Consider the following 26834-nt stretch of genomic DNA (forward strand, 5'->3'; position numbering starts at 1 on the left):
ATATATACTGTGCCACAGACATGCAGTGTGCACTGATGTATTTTACATTAAATCTGGTTGCATTATGTTCAGTACAACTGGCCAAATAAATAAATATATTTAATTATTATTTTGGGCAGAAAAAAATAACTGCAGTATCAAATTGTGCCAGAAAAGTACTGGTTCACTGCCAAACCATCTTGGCTGTTATGTTCATTAAATGCATAACAAATGAAAATAATACTTGGGAACTGACAAAAATGTTTTCTGCATGTATGTACTACTTTTTTAATTATCATTCTGCACCACAATTTTGTCATATAGCATGAAGTTAGCATATGAATCAATAAATAGTTTATTAATAAAGAGCTATTGAATTATATTTTTTGACGCAACAACCAATGATTTAATGTGAAAAAAAGCAATTGCTTTTTCTTGGACTCTCAACCTGAGGCTAGATTGTGTTTTAAAATTGATGTGCATTGTGCATTTTAAAGACCCATTCAGATAATAGATACAAACCAATTCAATTGAATCTGAAGTTGCTTTAAAAAAATAGCTTTTTACTCGGAAACTGAATAAAGATTAAAGCTCCTCTTATCTTTATTGAACTAGTATAATCATAATGTTTTTAGAGGACATCAGTATGGTCCTGATGAGACCCCGTGTCAGCCATGTGAATTGGCAGTTTGATTTGTTCATATCTAAGTTCCTATTGCCAATAATACTACAACTTCAAAAGCAAACAAATGAGAGGTTCTTATCTTCTAAGGAAGCCATATGCCCATCAATTACCTTCATATCCCTGCTTAAATCTGGAAATATGCAGTTTGCCTGGAGTCTCAGAAAATGTGATGCTCTATTATGCAGATATCAACAAAACTTCCATGGTTGGGCTACGCCCTGCCTCCTTTACCCATGCTTTCTATTGTCCAATAAAGTTGTCTATACCCTTTCGTGACTCATATAAAGAGGAGAAGGTGGGTCAGAGCTTGATAATGGAATTTGTGCTTGATATATGTATAATGTAAATTGGAGCTCCCAGGTTTTCTGGATCTTGGTGCACTCTCAAGATAACTTCAGAATGCAAATATATGAAGATATCTGAAGTGACCTTATAAAGCGAGACCTCCCACAGGTTTACTTTAAGTACAACATATTTATTTTGTTCTGGATATTTATAAACCGTTATTTTTTCTTGCTAAACTTTATAGGTGGTATAAAGCCTGAGTGGAGATGTATTCAACATGTATCCATGTTATTTGTTTTTTTTCTTTTTACATGAATGCAGCATTATGTGTCTCCAGAAAAATAAATAAAAGGTTCAAAGAAAATCCCACAAAAAGTACCTTCAGGACACCATAAACCCACATTTTCAGTCTGCCTGAATTGAAAATGATGACTCCCCAGAGGCTTTGTATAAATGTCTCCATGAAACAACATTCTTTTTTTGTAAAGGCTGATGTAACTGGACTGTTACTAAGCATTTACAGAAATTAATTGGCTTACAGTAGCATGCCAAAATATAATTTATTGTAACAATTCAACAACAGTTTTGTACCAGCATAATAAATCACATTTGGCAGAATGAAAAACACAAGTAATAAACATCAGTACCGTCTGACCTATTTGTTTTCAGTTGTAGCTTTGTCTTCTCTAAAATCTTCAAACAAAGCCCATTTACATTGTTGTGTTTTAACGCACATATTACAAAACGTTCAAATACTTGTGTTCAAGTGGCCTATGAAAGTCAATGGAAATGCAAAATATATCTAATGTTTGTTTTGATGCATTTTGATGTATTGGCAAAAGGCATTTTCAAACCTTGGTAAACAGCTGTTAAATCTTTCTACTCCAAATCTTAAATTCCAAATTGTGTTGGAAATATCAATAATGCATGTCAAACCACAACGCTAACACATGCTGATGCATTATAACGCACCCGTCTAACAATAAAATGAAAAAAAAATGCACCTCTACACGCATGCATGGATCTACACTGAGTAAAATTATAAACACAACACTTTTGTGTTTGCCCCTATTTTTAATGAGCTGAACTCAAAGATCTACAACGTTTTCTATGTACACAAAAGGTCTATTTCTCTCAAATATTGTTCACAATTCTGTCTAAATCTGCGTTAGTGAGCACTTTTCTTTGCCGAGATAAACCAGTCAGTACCTGGTGTGACCATCATTTGCCTCACGCAGTACAGCACATCTCTTTCGCATAGCGTTAATCAGGTTGTTGATTGTGGCCTGTGGAATGTTGTTCCATCCCTGTTCAATGGCTGTGCGAAGTTGCAGGAACTGGAACACGCTGTCGTATACGCCGATCCAGAGAATCCCAAACATGCTTGAAGGGGTACATGTCCAGTGAGTATGGTGGCCATGCAAGAACTGGGATATTTTCAGCTTCCAGGAATTGTGTACATGTCCTTGCAACATGGGCCCATGCATTATCATGCTGCAACATGAAGTGATGGTCGTGGATAAATGGCACAACAATGGACCTTGGAATATCATCACAATATCTCTGTGCATTCAAAATGCCATCAATAAAAGGCACCTGTGTTCGTTGTCCATAGCATATGTCTGCCCATACCATAACCCCACCGCCACGATGGGCCACTCGATCCACAACATTGACATCAGAAAACCCACACAGCGCCATACACGCTGTCTGCCATCTGCCCTGTAGAGAAAACCGGGATTCATCTGTGAAGAGAACACCTCTCCAAAGTGCCAGACGCCATTGAATGTGAGCATCTGCCCACTCAAGTCGTTAACGATGACAAACTGCAGTCAGCTCAAGACCCCGATGAGGACTGCGAGCATGCAGATGAGCTTCCCTGAGACAGTTTCTGACAGTTTGTGCAGAAATTCTTTGGTTATACAAAACCGATTGTTGCAGCAGCTGTCCAGGTGGCTGGCCTCAGACAATCTTGGAGTTAAAGATGCTGGATGTGGAGGTCCTGGGCTGATGTGGTGTGTACTGCCAAATTCTCTGAGATGCCTTTGGAGCCGACATATGGTAGAGAAATGAACATTCAATTCAAGGGCAACAGCTCTGGTTGACATTCCTGCAGTCAACAAGCCAATTGCACACTCCCTCAAAACTTGCGACATCTGTGGCATTGTGCTGTGTGGTAAAACTTTACATTTTAGAGTGGCCTTTTATTGTGGCCAGCCTAAGGCACACCTGTGCAATAATCATGCTGTCTAATCAGCATCTGGATATGTCACACCTGTGAGGTGGATGGATTATCTTGGCAAAGGAGAAGTGCTCACTAACAGATGTTTAGACTCAGATTGAGAGAAATAGGCCTATTGTGTACATAGAAAAAGTCGTAGATCTTTGCGTTCAGCTCATGAAAAATAGGGGCAAACACAAAAGTGTTGCGTTTATATTCTGCTCAGTGTAAATAGGGGTCCTTAGGACAACATGTGTGTAGCAATTTACATTGGACACATGCAGTGTTTAATAGTAAATTTATAATATTATGAATTTTGTTCACTTGGGGGAGAATGTGGTGAAGCTGTGCATAGTAGCCAATCAACTTATAACTTCAGCTTGTTCAATTAAAGTGGAACTATATTTCATCTGAGCAGCACAAACCAAAAATGCAATTTCATAAATTTTTTATATTCTCCCAAATTCCCCCATCCATCCATGTCTCCATGCTTTATTTTTCTAGGCAATCACTTTGAAAAAATGCCTCCTTAGCAATTCTGGATGTTGCCATCTTGAGTAAAGGCAGATCATTTGTGTACCATTTACTTCCTGGAATCTGACTGCCCCTGCTGCTGCTCAGGCATGCAGGCAGGAGGGTGTGCTTAGGTGAGAAAACCTCTCTTCCCTTCATGAAGACTCCTGGGATCCATGACATAATTTGTCTGGCCAGAAACTAGAAAGTAATTGTAGAAATGTAAAAAAAAAAGCTTAGAACAAATAAAGACGATATACTTTCCTATCTTTTTAATAACATGTACTAAGAATGGTCTAGAGTGGTTAGTGGGTTCTCATCTGGGACCAATTCTGTTTAATTTATTTAAAAGTTATATAGAGGATAGGATAAATAGCTCAATCTCAGTGTTTGCTGATGACAAAAAAAATAAATAGGGCGATAAGCATCACAGCAGGTATAAAAACCTTATAAGAGGACCTGAATAAATTAATGAAGTGGGCAACTAGATGGCAAATGAGGTTTAACATAAAAAAATGTAAGGTAATGCACTTGGGAGTTGAATATCTACACAAACACACACACACACACACCAACACAGGTTGAACTCGATGGACTGATACCTTTGTTCAACCATACCTACTATGTAAATATGTAATGCTATCAGCAAAAGGATTACAAATTGTCAATGCTGATTGAGAGAGTGAAGTTCCGCTTTCAGCGGTGACAATAAAACCTAGAAGCTCCATCAGATACTGGGTGCACCAGTTTTAGTAATTCTCCCCCAATGTTTCCTACATTTCCTTAATTTTTGTACAAGCGAGTCATTTAGATGAGTACTACCACATGTTGTGGGAGTCACTAAGGCCGCGTACACGCGATCGGTCCATCCGATGAGAATGGTCTGATGGACCGTTTTCATCGGTCCAAACCGATCGTGTGTGGGCCCCATCGGTTAGTTAAACTTTGGTCAAAAAAATAGAAACTTGCTTTAAAATTGAACCGATGGACGCCTAACCGATAGGTCAAAACTGATCGTTAGTATGCAAAAGCATTGGTTAAAAACCTGCGCATGCTCAGAATCAAGTCGACGCATGCTTGGAAGCATTGAACTTTGTTTTTTTCAGCACTCGTTGTGTTTTACGTCACTGCGTTCTGGCACGATCGGTTAATTAACTGATGGTGTGTAGGCGCGACGGACCATCAGTCAGCTTCATCGGACCGTTCTCATCGGATGGACTGATCGTGTGTACGAGGCCTAAGAAGGTGCTCTTCTGTCATTTAGAAGTCTGTGTATCACTGGAGAAATGTTGCTTTACTTTCTTTACCAGAGACACAACAGGAAATCCCCAAAAATTTGGGATTTCCCTTCCTAGACATTTGCTTCTGGAACATATGTTCCTATTGGAAGATTTCCCCTTATATCTTGTTCGAGGAACAGCTCTAAAATGTTGGAATTCACCTCACTTTCCTTCTTGATGACAATGGTCATCAGTACGAACAGAGGGGTAAATCTGCCCTATTAAAAAAGGTGTTTGCCTAGAGTAGCACTTTAAGGCCTCGTACACACAATAGGTTAACCAGAGGACAACAGTCTGAAGGACCGTTGTCATAGGTTAACCGATGAAGCTGACTGATGGTCCGCCGTGCCTACACACCATCAGTTAAAAAACCGATCGTGTCAGAACGCGGTGAGGTAAAACACAACGACGTGCTGAAAAAAACGAAGTTCAATGCGTCCAAGCATGCGTCGACTTGATTCTGAGCATGCGTGGATTTTTAACCGATGGTCGTGCCTACTAACGATCGTTTTTTCCCATCGGTTAGGAATCCATAGGTTAATTTTAAATCAAGTTGGCTTTTTTTTAACCTATGGTTAAATAACCTATGGGGCCTACACACGATCGGTTTTGACCGATGAAAACGGTCCATCAGACCGTTGTCCTCTGGTTCACCTATCGTGTGTACGAGGCCTAAGAAACTGCTTCAACTGGCTGTCTCATTATGTTGGGATGCTTAATTTTACCTATATGTATAGCTATAAATATAGAGATTTGATGATTAGCCAGTAGGAGGAGCAAACACTTGGAATCACTGCCTCCAGCCTTAAAGTGTCATAAAAAGTATGGAGGCTGTGTCATATACCTTATCCATATGTTTGTGCTATTGCAGAGGCCCAGAACTCATTGCAGCCAAAGCACCAGCATGGCATCTAGAAAAATAGCATTTTGAAAAGAGGAGGTCACCAATGGTTGCATTCAACCTTTCAAATAAGAGGGTTACTTTAACAACAAAGGTTATCAGACACCCAGGGAATGTTGTGTTTCTAAGCGTCAAAGCACTACTATTTCAAAGTAAAAATCAGAGCCTGCATTTTAAATGAGCAAACATGGCTGTCTTAATGAATATGTGTAAATAAAATGTATACAGAAACAAAGTTTCTTTAAACCAATAACACCTTTGATAACAATATTTGCACCAAACAGATCTCTTTCGTCTTTGTGTGTCTAGACACAATAGAAAAGCCCATACATTCCCCTTACATGCTTCAGATATAATTTTGTCGGATTTTATTACACTATATATTAATAATTAAGAAAGTCCTGTAATATTGTTTTTAATTATGAAGGTGGAACCTCAAAAGATCTAACGCGACACCTTGCAGATTTTCATATGCTGGATTCGGCTGTTTTATTTGAGTCTGACATGCCTAACGTAAGCCCAGTTCTCATACTTTTACTGCGTTCTGTGCTGCAGTCTGTCATAAGACAGGAACGTTTGAGCAAGTGGAAAAGTCAGACTTTTCCCATCTCAGCTTGGATGATTTAGCTTGTATCACATGCGATACATTTATTTATTCTCGCTCTAGCTGTCCTCCCACAATTGGTTTCCACTTTCCTTGACAGGATTTCTTGCAATCAGAAACCTAAAACAGATACATGGGGATTAGAATGGCTGGGTCAGCTAAGGAGAAAATAATGGAACATAAGTGAGGTAATAAATACATCTGTAGATCGGGTGACTTATAGAAAAGACGCATGCAACCGGCCAGGTCACTTGAGAGCAATATTGAGCTTTTCTCAAGGATTTTTATGGTTTGTTGTATTTGGCTAGGCATTGGCATTTTTCATTGCTGGAAGGTGTTAATTTTAGTGGAATTGAATAACAGCTCGTGCTTAAGTGTGCCAGTGGTCCCTTTTGCCACTTTTTTTTTTTTAGCAGAGCTAAAAACCTCTTTTCACATCTGCCTGATCACACATACACAGCTACGCACATCTGTCTTCTTGAAGCCTTTATTTCCTTTTCACCACATCCGACTTTATTCTGACAGCTGAAACACAGCAGCTTGAAGGATCCTCATTACTGTGAAAAAAACCACAACTGGGTGAGGCAAAGTTATGATGGATTCAAGATTTCCTTTTATTTCTCCTATTCAAGTTCGCAAACACTTTCAACACATGTGATTCCGCTGGCACAATACAAACCATCAATGGCAAAATTCTGGTACCAATTTACAGGAATATAAATTTGCATGTTTGGTACACTTTGGGCTGTAAATCCTGTTAGTTCCTGAGTCCCTCGTTTATTGCGCACGCTTACCATTTACCTCCGGCACTGGGTTGCCTGAGTCGTCGCGTCAGTAAAACATGGCTTTGGGAACATATAAAGAAAGCACAACACTCTTTTATTTCAAGCATCATCTATAGACATTAACTTTAAAAGAGCACTATGTTCAAAGCCCAGTTTTATTTGCACGATTTCATATGTTTTTCATCAGTGTTATGCCGCGTACACACAATCGGAATTTTCGATGGAAAAAGTCAGACATAATTTTTCCATAAGAAATTTTGACCGTGTGTATGCCCCATCTGAGAAATTCCATCGAAATTCCGATGAATTCCATCGGAGTTTAAGTATAGAACATGTTTTATTTTACTCCGATGGAATACCGTCAGAATTCCGATATGCATTTGGCCGGGCAAAAGCCAGATCGTGTGTACGTGGCATTAGCTGTTTTTCTTGTGGAAGTTTTTAGACTGTGGGTATTTTGATGACTCCTGGGCTATTCAGACTTTTGAAGAACAATTCCAGACAACAAATGATAGCATGTAGCAAGCTACTAATGCTGTTCGGCGAAAGCTGAAGCTCTGTGTAAGCCAGAAAGTCCACTAAGGCCTCGTACAGACGACCGGATCTATCCGCTGGGATTGATCCGCGGATCAGTTCCAGCGGACAAATCCAGTCGTCTGAACGGCCTAGCTGATATTTTTCCGCCGAGATTCGTCCGGCCGATCGATTTCAAGCGGATAGAAATTTCTTAGCATGCTAAGAAATCTATCCGCTTGAATCGTTTTCAGCGGATTGATCCGGTAGTCTGTACAGACTCACCGGATCAATCCGTCCGCTCCCATCCCTCGCATGCGTCGTAATGATTCCACGCATGCGTGAAAGTAGTTACCCTCCAGCGTCGCGCACGTCGCCGATGATGTTTTCCCCGCGGATTTTGATCCGATGGTGTGTACAAGCCATCGGATCAAAATCTGGAGGAGGAATGTCCGCTGGAAATGGTCCGGCGGACCGTTTCCAGCGGATATCCCCTCGTTTGTACGGGGCCTTAGTGTGCATTAAATAGGAGCTCCAGGCGGCTTCAGATTTTTTTTTTATTTACCAGCTACAAATACTGTAGCTGCTGACTGTTAATATTAGGGCACTTGCCTGTCCAGGTATCCAGCAGTGTCCTCCCCCGAACCGATCATTTAATCGGCTATTGGGTGCTGGCGCCACCATCTTAACTAAGGGAAACCATCAGTGAAGCCTTGTGGATTCACAGCCAGTTTTCTACTGCACACTGCGCTTTATGAATGGGTCACAGTGTTCTGGGAGCTGTGAAGTGTCCCAGAAGACTGCAGGGGGAAAGGGGGGCCAAATCTGTAAAAATTAGGTACCCACTCCTCCTTCCCCCCCCAAAAGGTGCCAAATGTGGCAGCGAGAGCGGGAGGAGGCAGACAAGCAGAGCTTCTCCTATTGGGTGGAGCTCTGCTTTAGGCTTAGACCTCTGAAATCCACTGTTGTCAGAGATCACCTTCTGGGAGGTGTAAATCCTGAAGTAAGTGCCACACCTCTAAAGATGCCCTTAGATGGATCGATTATCGGCTGGTTTAATGCTGTTACTGTTCAGGAGAAGTCAATCTAATGATCAGCTTCTCATCAATGGGAGACAGAGAAGGAGTCTCTGCTGTCAGGTTACAATAACACATGTGGATGGAGAAACACATATTTTTTTTTTTTTTTTAAATAACCAATGATATTTAAATCTGATTGGTGGCTGTGAGAAAATAGCAAAATGCAACTGATTGATCAAATAAATATTACATTGCAAATTTTGAAAACAAGTGTAAGTAAACCCAAAATCTATTTTTCATTATGTTTGGCATCATGCCTCACTGTATACAGTTTTTTTTAAACGAGAATTATGTTTTTTTTATTCATACTTACCTAGGTGGATGCAGCTTCAGACCGATGCTGCATCTGTCCCTCCGCTGTCTCTGCACTGATAACCGAGCCACCGAACTTCGCTGATGACTCGATTTTCACAGATCCCTGGGTGGAGAGCTGCTGCTTGTCAGTCAGCATCTCTCATCTCTGCTTCTTTAGGCTCCCTGGAGCTCTAAGCTGTGGAGGGATGGGGAGTGGCCGTCTCAGCGTCTCAGTGCCTCACTGAGACTGCCATCAATCAAGGCAGATGGCGGATCCAGACTTGGGAAGTCGGGATAACGTGCTGCCTTGACTGATGAAAACAGGTCTCCTGAAGTGCAAAACGAATTGCAATCCTGTGACCCAGAGGAGAAGCCCAGCCTAAAAAGCCTTTAAGCAAATATTTTTTGTCAATCTGTTGGAAAGTTTAGTGTCTGGAGGTCCTGCCAGTAACAGCACTTCCTGTTGTTGGCTGACAGCACTAAGCCACTGCCTCAAAAATCACCAGCAGCATTGTCAGCCAGCCATGTTCGCTCTTTCAGTTGGCCATGGGGCTACCTACCATAAGACCTGATGGTAGCCCAATGACCAACTTGAAAGGGTAACTGAGAGTGAACATGCTATTACTTGTAAGATCTTCAAATAATAAGTCATAAAAAAATATTTGTTTTATTTTCTTTTTAAAGAAAATGTTATTCAGTAAGAAAAAAATAAAGTATAATACCTAACCTACTGAAAAACAGATTTGGGGTTTACACATGCTTTAACAAAACATATCCTAGAACTTCTTGGTCCCAAGCTGTCTGGGCTGCCTTCCAGATACGTCTTTGGAAAATACTATAATCAGTTTTCTTCATTTTTAGCATCATAGGAAAAAATCTTTAAAATCTCTGCATCTCCTGATCCCGCTGGTTCAAAATGTTAACAATGTTTGCGCTACTGTTAGTAGTGAGTTACAATATTGTTAGGTATTATGTGTAAAGAAGCAGAAATGTATATTACCAAGCACCTTGATTTTACCATGGTGGGTCTCTGTACAGTTGCCAGTTGCGCTCCTGTCCAACTTTCATACAATCAATCTGTAGACCCTTTTCTGGTTGCTGAAAATGTAATTGCCTGTGGCTGGTCAACAACAGTGGCCAGAACCATGGGCAGGTAGGCCATGTTTAAAATGTAGTTGCTATTTAAAGGGGTTGTATAGGTTCATTTTTTATTTTCCAAATAGGTTCCTTTAAGCTAGTGCATTGTTGTTTCACTTACCTTTTCCTTCGATTTCCCTTCGATTTTTCTTTGTCTGAATTTCTCACTTCCTGTTTCACCTCAGTAAGCTTGCCCCCATCATCTGCCTGGGGGTTAGTCAGCCAGAACAGCTTACTGAGGAGGAACAGGAAGTGAGAAATTCAGACAAAGAAAACAAAGAAAAAAAGACATTTAGAAGGGAAATCAAAGGAAAAGGTTAGTGAACCAACAATGCACTAGCTTAAAGGAACCTATTTAGAAAATAAAAAACAAATCTTTTCAACCCCTTTAATTACTTCTTCAAAACATGACTACATCATGGCAAGCCCGTTCTTCAGCATGCTTCATGACCTTTCTCCCACATGGTTCTCTTATGTACCCCAAGTAAATTTTAGTGTAGACAGCTTTCTGTGTCTCAAGGAACACAGAAAAACTCTACAGCTTAAAAATGCACATTCAATTGTCAGCATTGTACAATACAGTACAGCCCTGGTAGCCTTAGGCCTCATACACACGACCGAGAAACTCGACAGAATCCATCAAGAAACTTGGTGGCAGAGCTTTTTTGCCGAGGAAACCGGTCGTGTGTACGTTTTTCATCGAGGAAACTGTCGAGGAACTTGACGAGGAAAAAAGAGAACAAGTTCTATTTTTCCTCGACGGGAGTCTCAATTCCCTCGTCGTGTTCCTCATCGGGCTGGTTTTCGTCGAGAAAAGCGAGCGTGTGTATGCTAAGAAACCCACGCATGCTCAGAATAAAGTATGAGACGGGAGCGTACCTTCGGTAAATGTAGCGTTTGTAATGGAGATAACACATTTTTCACGCTGTAACAGACTGAAAAGTGCAAATCGTCTCTTAACAAACTTTTACTTAACACGCAGTAACATGAGATTAGCAAAAGCAGCCCCAAGGGTTGTGCCAGTGGAATCGAACTTCCCCTGCCATTGTATGTGTTGTATGTCACCGCGTTTGAGAACGAGGAGATTTTGTCTTGACCATGTGTATGCAAAGCAAGCTTGTCGAGTTCCTCAACAAGCCTAACAAGGAACTCGTCGAGGAAAACGATGAGTCTTTTCCGACGAGTTCCTCGGTCGTGTGTACGAGGCCTTATAGTGCATAACCTCCCACTCATTCTGATTTCAATTGTGCAGAATATGGGAAATAATATAAAAATATTTTACAGACAATTATTTTAGCAGTCAGAGAAGGAAATAAGGCTAGGTCTATTCACTGAGTCACGACCGTGAAGCTAGAATGTGGAACTTGAGTCAGAGAATGGCTGCTTCTATGACAGGCTAATCACACAGGTAATTTGGCTCATGGCATAATTACTTTAATTAGCAAAAAAGATAGCTGCTGAATAGGCCACTTTCAGCTTATATTGTAAAAAAAATTATATATTCACACTCACGGATCATTTTTAACAGTCACAATCATTGTTTAATGAATTATGCACATTTAATGGATATTTGGGTTTGTTTTGTGTCAATCATAGTTATGTACTACAGCCGCAGTAGTTTCGAAGGTTGCCCACTCCCACCCATTCTCTTCATTGCTCATTTAGCATGATGGGCTCTAAACTCCAACAGGCCAATAGACCAAATGTTACTGCAGATATACTGTATTGTTATTAATACCTGTCAATGCAATAGATAAAATGTTCATAAAAGTTAAGAGTTGTAATTAAAGTCACTACCTTTTTTAGGGAAACTGGATTTATGATCTCTTTTCTATTAATGACATAAAATAATGGCTAGGATCCAGGAAATATCTGATTGACATTTTGGGGATTTGGAAATAAATACATTTTTCCCTTGCTGGAGCAAATTTGACCATGCTTTATAGGTTTTATGCCTTCCCCTGGCTCATCTCTGGGTATAGGATTCTGTATATGGAGGTTTTCTCTTTGTTTCTATTTACTTATTATATTTCATTTTTCTATTGATTGAACTAGATTGACTTTTTGTATTTTTTTAAATTTGACTAAATATGTAACTATACTTTATGTGACAGCCCTAACTGTAATGTACAGGTGCCCAGCAATAGCCATGAGCTGCACTTAGTTGGCACATGGAACAATGATCCTGAAGCCTTTTTATAAGTCCTAAGGAGCCCACTTAGCATGTTGTTTATTTCAGTCACATCAGTATATTCCTAATATCAGCAGATACTCCAAATGTCAGGTTCTTTGTTGAATATTGATAGATTAGGGGGTGCTGTGATAATAGTGTCTGCGGTTTGGAGAGATAAATAACATTTATTTTTCAAACGGAATAAAGAGCAGTGCTATTTAATATCTGATTGCATTATGTAGCCATGACAGAAAGCATTTATCTCAGTGCAGATGACTTTTGTTTTTGTATAATTTACGAATTGTTGACATTGTACAAATAATATACACAGTACTGCGTTTACATCATTTCAACTTCTGCCCTACGTAAATCACACTTCCAAATGTTTCATTTGCTTTGGCAAATTTGTATTTTAACCTTTTGCAGCTACTTTAACTTTTCTGCATTTCCCTCTTGGTCTCCTGTGCTCTTTGGCAGGCTGCCCAAATAACAATCTTATGCATCATGATGCCCCAGTGGCTCCTACATTTAAGAATTTAGAAATCATGCCAACACAGATGCATTTTGATACACATATCATCTTAGCAAGACGTTATTTTTCAATCGTTAGTTTTCCTTTTTTTTTTTATTTGCGCTATCTAAAGTGTTATTGTAGATTTTACACTTTTTGTCAGTTTTAAGAGTTTGTCCTTTTCAATATAATTGTTAAAGTGGACCTTGCACTTAAAAGCAAGGTCCACTTAAAGGGGTTGTTAAGGTAAAAAACGTTTTAAATAAATAGCTTCCTTTACCTTAGTGCAGTCCTCCTTCACTTACCTCATTCTTCAAATGTCCTTATTTCTTCTGAGAAATCCTCACTTCCTGTTCTTCTGTCTGTAACTCCACACTAATGTGAGGCTTTCTCCCTGGTGGTGAGTGTCGTGCCTTCCCCCTCCCTTGGACAACAGGAGAGTCAGGACGCCCACTAACACACAGCTCCTTTCTCTATCTGCAACGTAGAGAGCGTCCTGACTCTCCTGTTTTCCAAGGGAGGGGCGAGCACGACACACCAGGGAGAAAGCCTTGCATTACTATGTGGAGTTACAGAGAGAAGAACAGGAAGTGAGGAGTTCTCAGAAGAAATAAGGACATTTAAAAGAAAAATTGAAGAATGAGGTAAGTGAAGGAGGACTGCACTAAGGTAAAGGAAGCTATTTAGGAAAAAAAATGTTTTACCTTTACAACCCCTTTAATACACCAGGACCCCCCTCCCCCATAAAAAATTGCCACAATGAAGTGAACAACTGCAAGGGAAAAATGTTGGATCCTCTTCTTGTGAGATTTGCAATACTGACCTCGCTAGTTGGATTGTGACATCACTTCACTCCACTGACATCACTTCACTCCACTGACCTCCACTGTGCAGAAGCTGGGGGTAAGGTAAGCATATTTTTTTTCCAGCAGGTCCTCTTTTTCATATAATGCAGCAAATTGCTTTGGGGTTGCCAGTGTATGAAAGCCTAAGTGCAGCCAAAACAAAAACAGAAAAATCAGCACAAAGGACATAACTTACAGTCAGTAGGTGGTGCCCCTTGTGCTGGTGCCTCTTCTTTTAGTTGAAATAGTCCTCTGTCCATGTCCCCCCCCCCCCCCACCTTAGCCACCATAATAATCTGGTTTGGCAGGGGTTAATAGAACTAATGTGCTACACAGGCTGTCATCAAGAGAGCCCAACTATGCATGCCCTTTCCGCTCAGCTGCTCCATCCATAGAAGCTGTACAACAGCTTCTATGAATGAAACACATTCTGTGCATTGAGGGGGTTGGTCTATCAATCATCTATCTGTCCTCCATTCATAGATCCTGTTTCATAGAAGCTGTAGTATAGCTAGTATGGAGCAGCTGGGCAGCCCTCTTGCTGTATTAACCTTTGCCACTCTGTAAGATTACGGTGGTGGGGAGGCATGGACAAAGGAGGATTTCAACTAAAAGAAGAGGCACCAGCACAAGGGACACATCCTACTGACTGAAAATCCTGTCCCCTGCGCTTATTTTTCTGTTTTTATTTTGGCTGCACTTACGTTTTAAAAGAGAAACATGGCCAAGGCTTTTTGGCCATGCTTCTTTTCTGGGTCATAGGAGTTCACTTAATTTTGCTCTCCTGTGACCCTATTGCCGACAATCAGCTGACATCATACAGCCGCCCCAGGCTTTGGAAGGATCCCAACCATATTGTCGGGGTCCACCCACCTTCCTGCTTAACAGCACTTGGCTGAGAGCCAAAGCCAGCTGTACCTTCTCCTTCTCCTGCCTGGTGCTCCAGTGAGCACCGGAGGGGCATAGTGGAGAGAGGTGACTGACAGTCACTTCTCTCTGCTCTGAGCAGACAGAGAACTGTCATGGTCATGTGATCGCTCAGTTATCTGTTTTAGAACTGACATGAGACAGCTGCAGCCTCACACTGATGCTACAGCATAGAGGTGAGTATGAAGGTTTGTTTTTTTATGTACCCCATGCATCTCCTTTAAGAAGACCTTGCTTTGTAGTACAGGGTCTACTTTAAAGGGCAGTTAAACAAATAGTATGTCAATGAATTATATTTACCTGCCCCCAGATGCCTAAACGTATATCAACAGGTACTTTGCTTAGCTTACATATCTTACATTCTACTTCTCAAATTTTGTTTCAGGAAGGTAATCCCACTAAACATTATTCTGCATCATTTAAAATCAGTAATTGACCCTAATGTCTAACGTTGCTTTCGGAGCATTCTGTAACATGTTTTTATTTTGTCCAATTGCATCAATTACTAGATTAGTACATGTTGTTCTATGTTTACTGAACTTCCATTATTGCTGAGGACTAAAGCAGGTGCTTGGACAGCTACCGTATTTATCGGCGTATAACGCGCACAGGCGTATAACACGCACCCTAACTTTAAAGCGGGGGTTCACCCAAAAAAAATTCTAACATTACATTAAGCTCCATTCCGACATTGACTGTACGCTGATCTTTTTTTTTTTTGCCGTACATACCGTTATATGTTTATTTCCCCCCCGGCTTCCGGGTAGTGAATCCCACGGGAGTGGGCGTTCCTATGCACAGGCTAATTGATTGATGTATGACATAAGCTTCCCCCCGGCGCATACGGCCGCGTCACGAGTTGCCGAAAGAAGCCGAACCTCGGTGCGCAGGCGCTGTATAGAGCCGACTCGCAGTCCGGCTTCTTTCAGCCGTATGCGCCGGGGGGAAGCTCATGTCATACGTCAATCAATTAGCCTGTGCATAGGAACGCCCACTCCCGCGGGATTCACTACCCGGAAGCCAGGGGGAAAAATAAAGATATAACGGTATGTACGGCAAAAAGGTCAGCGTACAGTCAATGTCGGAATGGAGCTTAATGTAATGTTAGACATTTTTTTTGGGTGAACCCCCGCTTTAAGAGGGAAGTTTCAGGAAAAAAAACGTACTACAGCTCCCTGCGTATAACACGCAGGCACAGTTTACCCTCTATTTTCAAAAAAAGGGAGCGTTATATGCCAATAAATACAGTATATAAAGGATGCTCTTTCCAGTCATAAAGCAGCAATATGTAAAGTGATATTAAGACCTAATAAGGTAATTTTCTTTGCTTTTCTTTTTTCAGCAGCACAGTGTAAACATGGAGCTGTATATGACACCTGTGGTCCAGGATGCCTGAAGACATGTGACAACTGGAATGAAATTGGTCCATGCATCAGGCCGTGTGTGGCTGGATGTCACTGCCCTGCTAATTTAGTACTTTACAAAGGAAAATGCATCAAGCCAGCACTCTGTCCACAGCGGTGACATAAATCTTTCATCAAGGACTTTTAAAGCTGGTAGTTTTTTATTTTTAAAAGCTCTCAGCCAATGAAGGACTCTACTGTTGAACTCAGAACTCGTAAAAATGAATATGTGCTGACACATTGACACACATGGACGCAAGCAACTAATATAAATATGATATAAATATAAATACAAAATTATACATCACTTATATACGCAAAGACAAATGATTATATGTATATTTTTTGCTATAAGGTTTATGTATTATTTTTTAGGATTTTATTCTTTAAACTATTTGAATAATTGTATAAATAAAACAGATGTTTCTAATTTAATATGGTGGCATCGGAAAATGTACCGGTTAGCATTACCATAGCTTGAGCTCTATGTTTTTACAAAGAATTTTTGTAGCAAAAGAACATTTCAGAATATTTTAACATTCAAACTGAATTTCCTGTTGAACTTGAAGCATACATCTCTGAAAATGGACAAATTATGCAGAACTTGATCATATATTATGAGAGGAATTTTTGTTCAATATAGCTCACTGCTGACAGGTACTTATTTTAAAGATTTATAGTATTTTCAGTACATAGGGCAGTAATTTGAACTAGAATGGGTAGTGCTCCAGATTTGACAGATTCTACTTTGCGGTAGCTCTAAAAGTTGACCTGCTCCAGGCTGGCATCAGACCCTAACAAACCCCAAAATTTCCAGCTCCAGGCAACTCCAGAAACCTCAGCTCCAGAGCGGTTCCAGAAATAAATGCTTAAAGCGGGAGTTCACCCGAATAATTTTTTTTTAACATCAGATTGGGCCTAATTACGGGAAGCAGAATCGGGTGTTTTGTTTAAAATCAATGCAGTACTTACCGTTTTACAGATAGATGTTCTCCGCCGCTTCCGGGTATGGTCTTCGGTGCGGCTCTATACGGCGCCTGCGCACCAACATTCGGCTACTTTCGAAAACTGGTGACACGCTGTATGCGTTGGTCGGAAGGCTGTCAATCAAATAGGAACGCCCAGTCCCGCAGCCCATACCCGGAAGCGGCGGAGAACATCTATCTGTAAAACGGTAAGTAATGCATTGATTTTAAACAAAACACCCGATTCTGCTTCCCGTAATTAGGCCCAATCTAGTGTTAAAAATTGATTTTTTGGGTGAACCTCCACTTTAAAGAGACACTGGGATTGATTTACTAAAACTGGAGAGTGAAAAATCTGGTGCAGCTCTACATAGAAACCAAACAGTTTCCATTTTTTTTTCAAAGCTTAATTGAACAAGCTGAACAAATTCAGAAGCTGTTTGGCTACCATGCAGAGCTGCACCAGAATTTGCACTCTCCAGTTTTGGTAAATTAACCCCATTGTCACCTTGCCTATTCAGGGCAAAGAGACAGGGTCAATGCAAATCATTCCCACACCCACCCACTGATACCTCCAGTGATCAAATGATGCTCCTTCTTCTGTCAATGCCACCACCAAAATACCTAGGGCTAGATTCAGGTAGCAGTTACGGCGGCGTATCTCCAGATATGCCGCCGTAATTTCAAATCTGCGCTGGCGTATCTTTACGCCGATTCTCCAGGGCAGATACGTCGAAAAAATAGGCTTCCTCCGCCGACGTAACTTGAATGCGGCGGCGTATAATTGTGTGCATTTTTACGCTGGCTGCTAGGGGCGCTTCCGCTGTTTTCGGCGTAGAATATGCAAATGACCTAGATACGCCGATTCACAAACGTACGTACGCCCGGCGCAATTTTTTTACGTCGTTTACGTTAGGCTTTTTCGGCGTAAGGTTACTCCTACTATTAGGAGGTGCAGCCAATGTTAAGTATGGACGTCGTTCCTGCTTCGAAATTTGAATTTTTTACGTCATTTGCGTAGGTCGTACACGAATAGGGCTGGACGTAATTTACGTTCCCGTCGAAATACGTTGTTGTGGCGTACTTGGGAGCAATGCACACTGGGATATGTACACGGACGGCGCATGCGCCGTTCCTACAAAACGTCAATCACGTCAGGTCATCATAGATTAACATAAAACACGCCCCCCTTCCACATTTTAATTACGCACGCTTACGCCGGCCCCGTTTACGCTACGCCACCGCAGCTTATGGAGCAAATGCTTTGTGAATACTGCACTTGCTCCTGTAAGTTGCGGCGGCGTAGCATAAATACGATACGCTGCGCCGCCGTAACTATGCGCGCCCCTACCTGAATCTAGCCCCTAGTGTTTCCTGGTGTTGGAGCCTAGATGGAGTGGTGATTTTCACCCTCTTAGGCATGCTACAGTGCCTTGGACCAGCAATTGGCTTCTAGAAAGTCACATGCCCCCCCCCCCCAGAATAAATGAGTATTTTCAATCAGCTGTGGCTGAGGAAGGAGCTGCAATGGAGCACCAGAGAGGAGAGTGTTAGTGTGTTGTGATTGCAGTTGTCATTGTGCCCTGGGTGACAGTGTCTCTTTAGGAACAGCTCCCCTTTGCTGCAGTGGCAACAGCATAACTCTATTTATTTTGTTCTTGTAATACCTAGGCCATTTTTGGATAAAAGTCCATGCCTTAGTATTAGTAGAGGAACATGTGTAGTTTCTAACACTGAAAATGTTACACTTATCGTGAGACTTCCTTTTGTTTAGCAGACGTAGAAAGGTTTAAAAATATGCAATGTGTCAAATTGGTCTGTTGTGGTGTGTGGCCTTAAAACATAGGCGTTAACACGCATTTTGCAGCATGTTAACATGCATTGCATTAAGTCAGCAATGCAACAAAATAGACCAAAAATCTGACATGAACCGTTTTTCTCAGTGCTCCACCAGACACAATAATGTGTTACTGTGCTTTGTGATGTTCTTCAAAGCATGCACATTGGAGGTGCTTTAGGTTATTGCATTAGGGTGTCATTGGAAATAAATGGCACTGCAATGCACTAATGCACTTTGCCACTACTCATTGCACTGCAGTAGTGTGAATAGTACAATGCATTGCCATTTATTTTAATGGCACGCCAATGCACTACTGCAATTGAAGAGCATGCATTGCAGCACACTACAATGCATGCTAAACATACTACTGTGAGCTGTGGTGTTCTACGTTAGAGAGAAAAAAAAATATGCAAATCTGATTTTCCGTCTGTATTGCTTTCAAATAATTGAGTTGTCTTAATGCAACATACACTATATTACCAAACGTATTGGAACACCTGCCTCTACAAGCACATGAACTTTAATGGCATCCCAGTCTTAGTTGTAGGGTTCAATATTAATTTGGCCCACCTTTTGCAGCTATATTAGCTTCAACTCTTCTGGGAAGGCTGTCCACAAGGTTTAGGAGTGTGTCTCGGGGAATGTTTGACCATTCTTCCAAAAGGGCATTTGTGAGGTCAGGCCCTGATGTTGGACAAGAAGGCCTGGCTCGCAGGTTTGGCTCTAATTCATCCCAAAGATATTTTATCGGGTTGAGGTCAGGACTCTGTGCAGACTGGGATGCCATTAAAGTTTATGTGTGTGGGCTGGTGTCCCAATACTTTTAGTAATACAGTGTATGTCAGCACAAAGCAAAACACATTTGAGTCACACATCAAGACAGACCAGTGTAAACGGGGGCCCTAAAAATATAAACTTAAAAAAAAAACGCTATAAATTAGACTTATTAATTTTTCTAACTAGGCGATGCAAAACAGGCATTATAAGGGTTTATAAAGAGTATTTACAACAGGATCATAACTGGACTCCCCATGTCTCCCCTCTTCTGCTCAAACGTTGCATCAATATACAACATGCCCTTGACTAATTCCTAGGTATTTGTTTATTACAAGTAATATGATAAATATTTTAAATGTTTGCAAAACTGTCACGGTGAACTGTCTAGAATTGGAGGTGCAGGGGTTGTATGCAGACACAAACACCGTCAGAAGTCCTTTGCTAAATTAGAGACAGCCTGATTGGCACCATATGGGTGTCTGATCTTTATTGTCGCTTGAATGATAAATCTCACTTATTGTTTATTTATCTGAATCTGGGACAGTTTTAAAGCAAACCGCAAATTTACCTAAACTATTGGTAGAGAGTTAAAGCATTGCCATTTTATGTGTACGTATAATTATGTACCATGTTTGCAGTAAATATTTCAGTTGTGGCCATTTTTATGTTTTTTATTTATTTGTTAAAATAAACTCTTCACTGATTGAAATGTACAGCCTGCCATTATTGACCTCTACTTCTGAAAATGTTAGCTGCCTAGATGATCCAGTGGCTCCAATACTCTGACTCACGTTCCTGGGACAAGTATACAGGTCTACAGTTTTGCCTTTTGACTTCGCCAATCCCTGAGTTATAGAAGTTTCGAAACCATAGATAGTCAGGGAACTGATATTTTCAGAAGGAGGGCAGCAATGGCAGCCTACAAATTTATATCAGGACAAGCTACCTTTAATGCCTTGTACACACGATCGTAATTTCTGATGAAAAAAGTCTGACAGGCCCCATCGGACTTTTTTCATTGGTGTTTTAGAAATAGAACATGTTTTATTTTTTTTCGATGGAAATTCTGATTGTCTGTGTGGAACTCTGACAGAGAAAAAACTATGCATGCTCAGAATCAAGTCCACGCATGCTCGGAAGCATTGAACTTCATTTTTCTCGGCTCGTCGTAGTCTTTTACGTCACCGTGTTTTGGACGGTCGGAATTTGGTCTGACAATTTGTATGCAAGACAGCTTGAACTGAATTCCAACGGAAAATTCCATCAGATTTTATCCCATCGAAAATTCCGATCGTGTGTACAGGGCATTACAGACCATGATTTCTGATGAAATCACGTATGTTTTAATGCTATGAAAGGCCTTACATTTATTGATAGTGATCCATGCAAGAAGTTTGTTGTTTCAAAAGCAGTATATGCATCTGTGTTTGTACGTATATACACTCACTAAGCACTTTACGAGGAACACTATAGTATAATAAATTGTGACCATAAAGAGATGCACATAGTCAGCAACAGTACATATACGCTGTGTTCATTGATTATTTATTTGTATAAACCGTCCCAAAGTGTGCCAAAAAAACCTTCTCCAAATTATACCAGCAGCCTTGACTGTTCACACAAGACAGGTTGGGTCTATATATTCAAGCTGTTGGCACCAAATTCTCACCCTACTATCTGTGTTCCTCAGTAACAAATTGGAATTAGCAGGCCAGGCTAAATTTTTTTTAGTCCTTAACTGTTTTCTATACTTACAGTGGAACTCAGCATGGTCTGATGTTGTATCCCACCGGTCAACTTGTTGTCTATTCTGAGATGCTTCTCTGTTCACCACAGCAAAACTGACTGGCTATCGGTGTTAAAGTAGTGTTCCATCAAAGTGTTCCATCAAAATGTAGTCTGGCATTTCATGTGAACATAGCTGAACCTCCTGAAACCGTTTCTGTAAAATCTTAGGCATTGTTCTGCTGTCACATGATTGGCTGTTTAGAAAATTGATTATATATATATATATATATATATATATATATATATATATATATATATATATATATATATATATATATATATATATATATATATGTGTGTGTATGTGTGTGTATACATACATAAAGTAGGTATAGAAAAGAATCACCCCTTTAAAATAATCACATGTTGTTGCTTTGCAGCCTGAAATGAAGACAGAGTTTTTGTTTTTATCTAGCTGTATTTACTAATGCAACTTTTAACAGCCAAGTGAAAGATATAACACCAACATATCAGAACAAAACACAAAAATTCCAAAACAGAATTACACTGAGTAGGAAATGTCATTGCTTTGTTGAACCACCTTTTGCTTTAATTACAGCCTTTAGTCTGTTGGGATATGTCTCTACTAACTGTACACATCTAGATGTTGCAATATTTGCCCACTCTTCCTTGCAGAACTGCTCAAGTTCAGTTAAATTTGATGGTGACCGTATGCGGACTGCAGTGTTTGAGTCATTACACAGATTTTTAATGGTGTTTAAGTCTGGGCTCTGACTAAGCCATACATGGAAAAATAGGGATGAATGGATAGCCGCACTCCAGAGGAACTTGAAAAAGTCATCTTTATTAATAAAAGATGGACATGCAAATCCAAAAATACAGTCACATGAGGGGACAGCCGACGCGTTTCGCACTCAGTTAGTGCTTAGTCATGGCTAAGCACTAACTGAGTGCGAAAGACGACTTTTTCAAGTTCCTCTGGAGTGCGGCTATTTATTCATCCCTATTTTTCCATGTTTGCCTTGTGCACTGCCAGCACCTTGGACTCCTGAGAGGTTCCTCAAATTGCCTACAAAGACCCACCTGGAGAGGTGACCCCCTCTCTTCTGACTAAGCCATACATGGATATTCACCGGTTTCTACTTCAACCGCTGTGTGGTCATTTTTGCTGTGTGTTTTGGGTCACGGTCATGTTGGAAGGTAAACCTTCTTCCCATTAACAATTTTCTGGCAGAGGGCAGCAGAGTTTCCTCTAGAATTTGATGGTATTTTGCCCCATCCATGTTCTTTTATCATGACAAGTTATACAGTACCTGCTGCAGAGAAACATCCCCATAACAGGATATCACCACCTCCATGCTTTACTGAAAGAATGATGTTATTTGGATGGTGAGCTGTATTGGATTCCTTCCACAGATATCGTTTGGTGTTGAGGCCAAATAATTAAATGTTAGTCTCATCTGACCACCTTAAATGCACCTTGAATATCATGAGGCCCATGGAAAATGATGTTATGGTCAGATGAGACTAAAAATGAATTATCTAGCCTCAACATCAAAGATATGTCTGGTGGAAATCCAATACAGCTCAACATCCAAATAACTCTACAGGAAAGCATGGAGGTGGTAATATTCTGTTCTGGGGGTGTTTCTCTGCAACAGGGACTGGAGCACTTGTCAGGATAGAAGAAAAATGGATAGGGCCATCAACTTCTTGAGGAAAATCTGCTGCCCTCTGCCAGAAAGTTGTCAATGGGAATAGGGTTTACCTTCAAACATGACAATGACCCAAAGCACATAGTAAAAATTACCTCACAGTGGTCGAAGGAGAAAAAAGTGAATGTCCATGTATGGCTTAGTCAGAGCCCAGACTTAAACCTCATTGAAAATCTGTGGAATGGCTTGAAGACTGCAGTCCACAAACCGTCACCATCAAATGTAACTGAACTTGAGCAGTTCTGCAAAGAAGAGTGGGCAAATACTGCAAAGTCTAGTTGTGCAAAGTTAGTAGAGACATATACCAACAGACTAAACGCTGTAATTAAAACAAAAAGTGGTTCAACAAAATACTGTACTGACATAAGGGGGCAATCCCTTTTTCAAACTCAGTGATTGTTGTTATATCTTTCACTTGAATGTTATAAGTTGCACTAGTAAATACAGCTGGATAAAACTGTGACTGTCTTCATTTTAGGCTGCAAAGCAACAACATGTGATTCTTTTAACAAGGGGGGTGATTATTTTCTATACCCACTATATATATATATATATATATATATATATATATATATATATATATATATATATATATATATATATATATATATATATATATATATATATATATATATATATATATTGTGTATACATTTTTTAAAGGAGTATTAAAAAAAACTTCTAGCTGTAATGAATGCCAGCCATGATAATATCAAGGGACATCAAAGCACATGGTTTATTGCTATAGATGAACATCAAAGCCCGCTTTTCAAAAGGTAACATCAAAATCCAAGACCTGTGTGTGCCTCAGGCTTCTTGATATTACATTTATGTATTTTTTGCATTTTTATGTTATATTGCATTATGATACATATAAATAATAGCAATGAGCATTGGCATGGCTGAGCTTCTATAAGAAATCACATGCAAAATTGAAATTCTGCAATACCGGATATTACAATACCTTTAGATCATATAGGATACCACAGCCACATAGGAAATGTTACCATGTTCGTATTTACTTATTCTTAAGCATTACATGAATTAAAAAGATATGTCTTTAAGTAAAAATAGAATATCTTCACATTTATTATAAAGTTAAGGTTATGAGGTTCATTATAAATTACATCAAAAATGCATTAAAATATTATGTTATTTTAGCAAGTCACACATTACTGTAGAAATCAACAAAGAAGCTTGCTGAAGAATTTATTTACTTGATGTGTAAGTCATTTTCTTAATAATGTTGTCTCGACACATGATGTTCCCTCTAAACAAAGCAGAATTCCAGCCAAAAACAAGATAAAACTTAATAGCCCAACAAAAGATAAAATAGCAAAAAACAGACTGTGCTGTAAAATTTACCTTGAATCTAGAGATTTCCCCCTGCCATTTTTTCTGCCACTAGATATCTTTAGTTTAATAGCCAGCATCATTTCACCTATTTTTATCTGGGCCCAGGTCCTCCTGCACCCACCTCTGTGAATGGACAGTAAAAGGAAAAGCAGCACCATGATAAGCTAATTTTCTCCCACTCTGTTTTCTGTTCCTATTTGCATACTTTTTGTCAGTACATTAACTGGTTAGCTCTTTGTGCTGCTTATTTTGCTCACATTCCTGTTCTGCTGTGCAAGGACTGTAAGAAGTGTATAGCAAGTCAAATTCAGGTGCACTGCTTGTAATAAAAAAAATACATTTACTAATATATTAATGAATACAGAGCTACAATAATTTGTGTATTTTTTGTTTGCATTTAACTTTTAAGTTTCTTTTCTCTTAAGAGATTTTGCAATGTCATTGCACTTGGTGAATCTTCTGTATATCTTCTGTAAATTCCCAAAGAGAATACTGCTGCTATGATGCATTAAATGAAAACGTTGGAGATTTGTAATTGTGTATGAATATGTATGATTCTAAACTGGTTATCTTCTATTAGGGGAAGGAGGGTGGTTCCTATTAATTTGTGCTAAGACCACTCCTCATTTCCCTCTATTCCTTCCTTCCTTTCTTCCTACTTCTCTTGCTAGTGACTTCTTCAGTGATGCGATGCACGAAACACGGGAAGCTGATTGCAGAGCCAGCAAAGCTGGAAAAATGTTTACCAACATTAACTGAAAGGCTTTTTTTTTTATTGATCAGACCATTGTTGACCTTGCTTTGTATGTAAATGCTGGTATTTTTAGAAGATGTGGCCAACATTGGCAGCCTATATGAGTTCAGGTTTACTGGAATAAGAAGCAGTAGTTGGCAACATAACCACCTGATAATGCGATGATCATTGTAAATATCTGTATATCTGTTGTCATTAAATACTGTGAAAAACTATTTTATTAAATACTCTTAAAACAGAACAGAAATCTTCCTTAACCTCCCTGGCGGTATGAATAATTCAGATTTTAGGTGCTGAAAGCGGTACTATTATTTTGCATGAAAATTTGGCGTTTTATATTGTAGGCCTGTAATTCTTAGAAATAACTCACTTAAATCTGTCCAAACCAGAGTCTAGTAGACATCCCGGGTATAATAAAATTTGAAACGCAAAATCATAAATAATAATATAATAAATAAATACAAATAATTATAACAAATAATATAATAATAATAAAAATTATTACTTTAAATTTTTTTATGACGAATTTCCCCACAAATCACTATCGCTCAATTCTGCAAGTGATTCTATCTTATTATCGCTGTTTTCTAAAACCACTTTTGACATAAAGGGACACTTTTTGGTTGCTATGGACAATCTCGTTTCCAGGCAGAAAGAAACGTTTTTATTATATAAAAGTGCATGTAGGACACTGGGCAGACCACTAGGGACAAAGGGGGTATGTATTTTTTTCATACAGTACTGTAATCTATAAGATCACAGTATACTGTATGTATTGTGTTTATTTACTTTTTTAAATTTGGCGCCGATCTCCGCCCCCGTGCGTCGTAACGTCGCAGGGAACGGAGCTCGGCGGCACTCGGCACTGTGAATCGAGCGAGGAGGACACCGCTTGATCACACAGCGGGGAGGCATCACAGGATCCAGGGACAAGGTAAGTAACAGACTCGGGAATACCACTGAGGGGGTTAAAAGGGCCTGCACCAAATTCAAGAATGGCTTGCAACAGTTTCGGAGAGTTTTCTGCACAGGCCCCATTCAGCTGCTTGCTGTGAGATTCCCTTATTACCGTATTTTTCGGACTATAAGGCGCACCGGGTTATAAGACGCACTATCGTTAAGGCGCCTAATAACAGTTTTTTTTCCATACATAAGGCGCACCGGGTTATAAGGCGCACGCGGGTATATAAAATTAATGAATGAATGCACACACACCTCTGTCACACGCAAGCTCCAGTGACGTCACCGTGGCTCACGCTGCGCCCCATGCCTCGCTTTCAACAGTGTCACCGTACCAGCTAGTTTCACTGCTATACGGACGGTTCGACATAGAGGGGCATAGGAGCATTTTACAGCTTACATCTGGTGCGGAAGGACGTTACAGTAAGGACTATTTCCATGATCTACATGCCGGATCGCTACTATTTACATGTAAGTGGATGCTGTAAACCTATCATGTATGTCTGTAATGCTCAATACAACCATACATAAGGCGCACCGCATTATAAGGCGCACTGTTGATTTTTGAGAAAATGAAAGGATT

General features: G+C 39.9%; 1 protein-coding gene across 2 annotated transcripts in view; it reads left to right on the top strand.

Annotated features, from left to right (window-relative positions):
• The window catches only part of BMPER (BMP binding endothelial regulator), a 287717-nt gene extending 271147 nt beyond the window's left edge, over window positions 1-16570 (top strand). The window contains exon 15 of one of the 2 annotated variants that reach the window (XM_040353187.1): window positions 16078-16570. In XM_040353187.1, the coding sequence (XP_040209121.1) occupies window positions 16078-16256 (179 nt within the window). In that variant the 3' untranslated portion in view covers window positions 16257-16570. Of the gene's footprint in view, window positions 1-16074 lie in introns of both variants that reach the window. The other variant, XM_040353185.1, reaches the window with a different exon arrangement.
• The last annotated feature ends 10264 nt before the right edge of the window (window positions 16571-26834 follow it).

Source organism: Rana temporaria, chromosome 5 (genome assembly GCF_905171775.1).
Source record: "Rana temporaria chromosome 5, aRanTem1.1, whole genome shotgun sequence".
NCBI lineage: Eukaryota > Metazoa > Chordata > Amphibia > Anura > Ranidae > Rana > Rana temporaria.